Consider the following 3,822-nt stretch of genomic DNA (forward strand, 5'->3'; position numbering starts at 1 on the left):
ATAGTGTAGAAAATTTATTTATTTATTTTGTTTAAATGTATTATTTATTTTATTGTATTTTTTTTATCTCCTCTTTAATTTATTTACATTATTTGATTATTATTATCATCATTAGTACCAGTATTATCATTATCACTATTACTGTTTATTTATTTTATTTTCATCTCTTACTTTACACGCTGAAGGCATCTGGCCCAAAACGTTCGTGTGGCAATAATAATATACTTTTTAAAACCCCCACTATCCAATATAATCAGAGCTGGAAATGACTTAAATCTAATTCCACACTTTTCCAAACTGCTCTGTTGGACTTAATGATCAAACAGACCTAAAACTTTTCTACAAGTTATCATTAAACCATTGAAGATTTGGTGCTGAAGATGTCGGTGCTGACCTACCCCCAACCCAAAATCATGAAAACTCCCGGCCGGAGTCTCAGCAGGTCGTCTCTGTTAGTGAGAGCCAGACACAGAGGGATTAAACCTGAAAGACACAGCAAAACACTCACACACACACAAACACAAAAACTCCAATCATTTCAGTATTTACAGGAGAGAAGTAAACACTCACCTGTCCAGATGTAGGTGCTGTACAGAGACCCGTACAGCAGAGTGAAGGTGAGGATTTTTCCCACCAGATTATCTTCTTGTTTCACCAAAAAGTTCCACAGGATCATACTGACGCACACCAAAAACTGCAGCAGAGCACAAGAGGTTCAGGACCAGACACACGAAACAAGCTCCGCAAATCACAGGTGAAGAACACGCTCAAAAATCAGATCCATCTGCTGTATAATGGTTTTTTTTATTCATCATTTACTGGGTTTTTGAGCGGACACTGACCTGAGCCAGGAAAAGGTTTAAGGCAAACAGGTGAGGAAGTCTGTTAAACTTCCTGCTGAGCAACATCACCACGATGGTCCACACCTGAGAGGAGACATGGATTTGGGAATTTAAAACTGTGGAATTATTCATCATCTGCCACACACACACACACACACACACACACACACATCAGAAACAACGTCCTTTAAGCTCCTTTAAGCTGACAAAGTCGAATGAATATTTCTTGCAGATTCTTCATCACACTCACCAGAGCCACGAGGCTGACGATGCTGATGTTGAAGCTGACGTTTTCCAGCTCCGTCACCAGCGGCGTCGGGTCCATCAGAGGGATTGTTAGTAACCAGGCCGACACGTACATGATGGGAGCAGACAGAAACGTGCTGATGACCATCCCTGAAGTCACCTAAAGAGAGGACAGGCAGAGAGAAAACACACTGAACACTGAGAGTGTAACACTTCATCTGCACACAGGACATTTATGATTTTATAAAGAAAAGCTTATCTGATACAAATAAACATAAAACAGGTCCGTCTCTGCAGCAGAAAGACACAAATCATTTTTAAACTGGTGTTACGTGACCACAGAAAACTGAGAAACAAGACGCTCACCAGGGAGAAAACCTACAACTACCAGAATACAAGTTAAACAGTTTTATTCACTTATTTCTATAGTTATTTGACGAGGACGATGTAAATTAACTTAGTGCAACATCAGCCTGCTACAAAGAAGCTGCAGATGTTTCACATATAGATTATAGCTGTTGCTAGTTTCCAGCTCCTGTCTCTAGTTTGAAAAGAAAAAAATATCTAGGTTTCACAAAATAACGTGCATATGATAATAATTACGGAAAAAGACGACAAAAAGGTAAATATGTACATTTAGATTACACAAAAATACAAGAAAAGACAAAAAACAAAAATCCAAGTTTACCTACATAAAACACTAAACTGCAAGAAATAAGAGTTAAAAATGCTCACATCTCTTGTTTTGCTTCAGCCATCCTTTGACACATCTGTAGCTAAAAACATCTGAGGCGAGAAATGTGCAACTCCGTGACAGAATCTGTTCATATTTGATCGCTTCACTTTACTGTTTATTTCTGTTTATTCCACCGTTTTCAGCGTGCAGGAAGCAGAGAGGCTTCACGGCCACAAACTCTCGCCACTATGCAAAACGTGGCATTAAAAATACATTTCCAGGAACTAATCTAATCAAAACAATATTGATAAATATTCAATCAGCAATCGACGAAAAGGGTTAATAGCCGTAGTTTAAGTCGTGTGAGTCAGAAGGTTTAAACTGACACAGTTATTAGCTGGTAAATACAAAACTGTCTTATGTTTCTACCACACACACTTCAGACTTTCTCCGGCTTTCCTCAGCTCACTCAAACACGACAAACACTTCAAAAACATAAAAAGAGGAGGCCTCTGACACAGAATAACGTCCTCCTCCATGTGGTGATGTGGGGAAGGAATACTGAGGATTGTAGCTGCAGTAGAAACCGTTTAATGAAGAAATCTAATATCTGTGTGTGTGATCCTCTTCTGGCTCAGTCTTTGTCATGTGACCTGAGCAGGAGGGAAACACGTTGGCCGTGTAATTTCGTTATAATGACGCCTTGTTGTAAAGTCAAACACCTTCATCTTCAGACCTCAGCAGCGTTTCTTCCTTCAGAGTGCCCAAACTGTCCCTAAACGTGTTTCAAATATAGTTTCAGAGCTTCAAGTCCCGTATAAAACGAATGTCCTGCAAATTGCAAAAAAAAACAAGCTTAAAGTAGGATGACAACACAGGCGGTACTCACCACCTCCAGCTCGATGTTGTAGTGCGCGGCGTAGATGGCCACGGAGGGTGCGGTCGGGAAGACGCCGTAAAGGAAAGCAAAGTTAGACAAACTGGTGTGGTTGGCGCTTGTGCTGTTCACGCCGACATCCAGAATATCCACCATGTCTTTACAGACCAGCGGCATCACCAGGCTGGAGCGAGACACAATCAGTTTCAAAAAATAATAAAGCACCTTTTAAAAACGCGCATGAAAACATGAAAACACAGGCAACATCGAGGTCAACAAAATGTCCATGTAGAGTTTGATAAGTTGATAACGTGATCATCCTGACAGACCGTAACAGACCCACTTACAGTTTGGCCGTGATGAGGAGAATCAAGGCGACTCCGGTGTCTCTGGTTAGTTTTCTGAGCTGACCCACCTGAAACACAAACATAGAGAGCGAGATCACGATAACCGATGACGTCCTTCATCTTTACCAAAGGTGCAAATTAAATCTGGTTAGACAAAAGTACAGCAAGGCTTCATCCGCAGGTAAACAGGTATTCTCTTTCTTTTTTCTTTTTTTAAACATTGCTTTTCCTTTATGCTTTGGCCTTTTGTCCACATGAAAAAAAAGTGATTTTTGTTTATTGTTAAAAATGTTTGGTGACTTTAAAGATAAACAAAATATGGCAATATTTTTTCACTAAATATTTTGGCTATTTTTAAAGAAAGAAATTTTAATTGTTTTTTTTTTTTAACTTTTGGTAATTTTTGAAGAAAAAAATGCTGTTTTTATGATTCTTCTTTCTTTAAAAAAAATCACCCATTTTTTTAAGGAAGCATTTTGGTGATTTTTTAAATAACAAATTTAGAAAACTTTTTTTAAAAACTTTTGGTGAACTTAAGAGATTTTTTCTGCAATTTTTGAAACATTTTTAAGGCAATTTGTCCTTTTTCTTAATTTTTTCTTTTTTTTAAAGAAATTTTTTTCCAAACAAGCAGGTCCGCAAGTTTGGCATGTTTTCTTTAAAAGTCTCTAAAAATGACGGCATTTTTCACAGCCAGTAATTATAAGAACAGAAATTATGGTTGGATTTTTAAATTTCCTTGAACTTTTCAGTGTAGATGTGTAGATAGTTTTTGTCTTGTATGTCAGAGAGTGCACTTAATAGAAATATTTTATTGATCCCGTGAGGGAAATT

General features: G+C 38.0%; 1 protein-coding gene across 1 annotated transcript; it reads right to left on the reverse strand.

The window, feature by feature from the left end:
* Positions 1 to 398: 398 nt before the first annotated feature.
* LOC121966612 (integral membrane protein GPR155-like) lies at positions 399 to 3,056 on the reverse strand (the record flags this gene model as incomplete). Its single annotated transcript, XM_042516688.1, has 6 exons — positions 399 to 483; positions 571 to 694; positions 843 to 926; positions 1,093 to 1,248; positions 2,654 to 2,825; positions 2,989 to 3,056. Coding segments are annotated over 6 exons (689 nt in total), but the record flags the coding sequence as incomplete, so codon positions are not given.
* Positions 3,057 to 3,822: the final 766 nt, after the last annotated feature.

The sequence above is a fragment of the Plectropomus leopardus genome, unplaced genomic scaffold, assembly GCF_008729295.1.
Source record: "Plectropomus leopardus isolate mb unplaced genomic scaffold, YSFRI_Pleo_2.0 unplaced_scaffold25234, whole genome shotgun sequence".
Lineage (NCBI taxonomy): Eukaryota > Metazoa > Chordata > Actinopteri > Perciformes > Serranidae > Plectropomus > Plectropomus leopardus.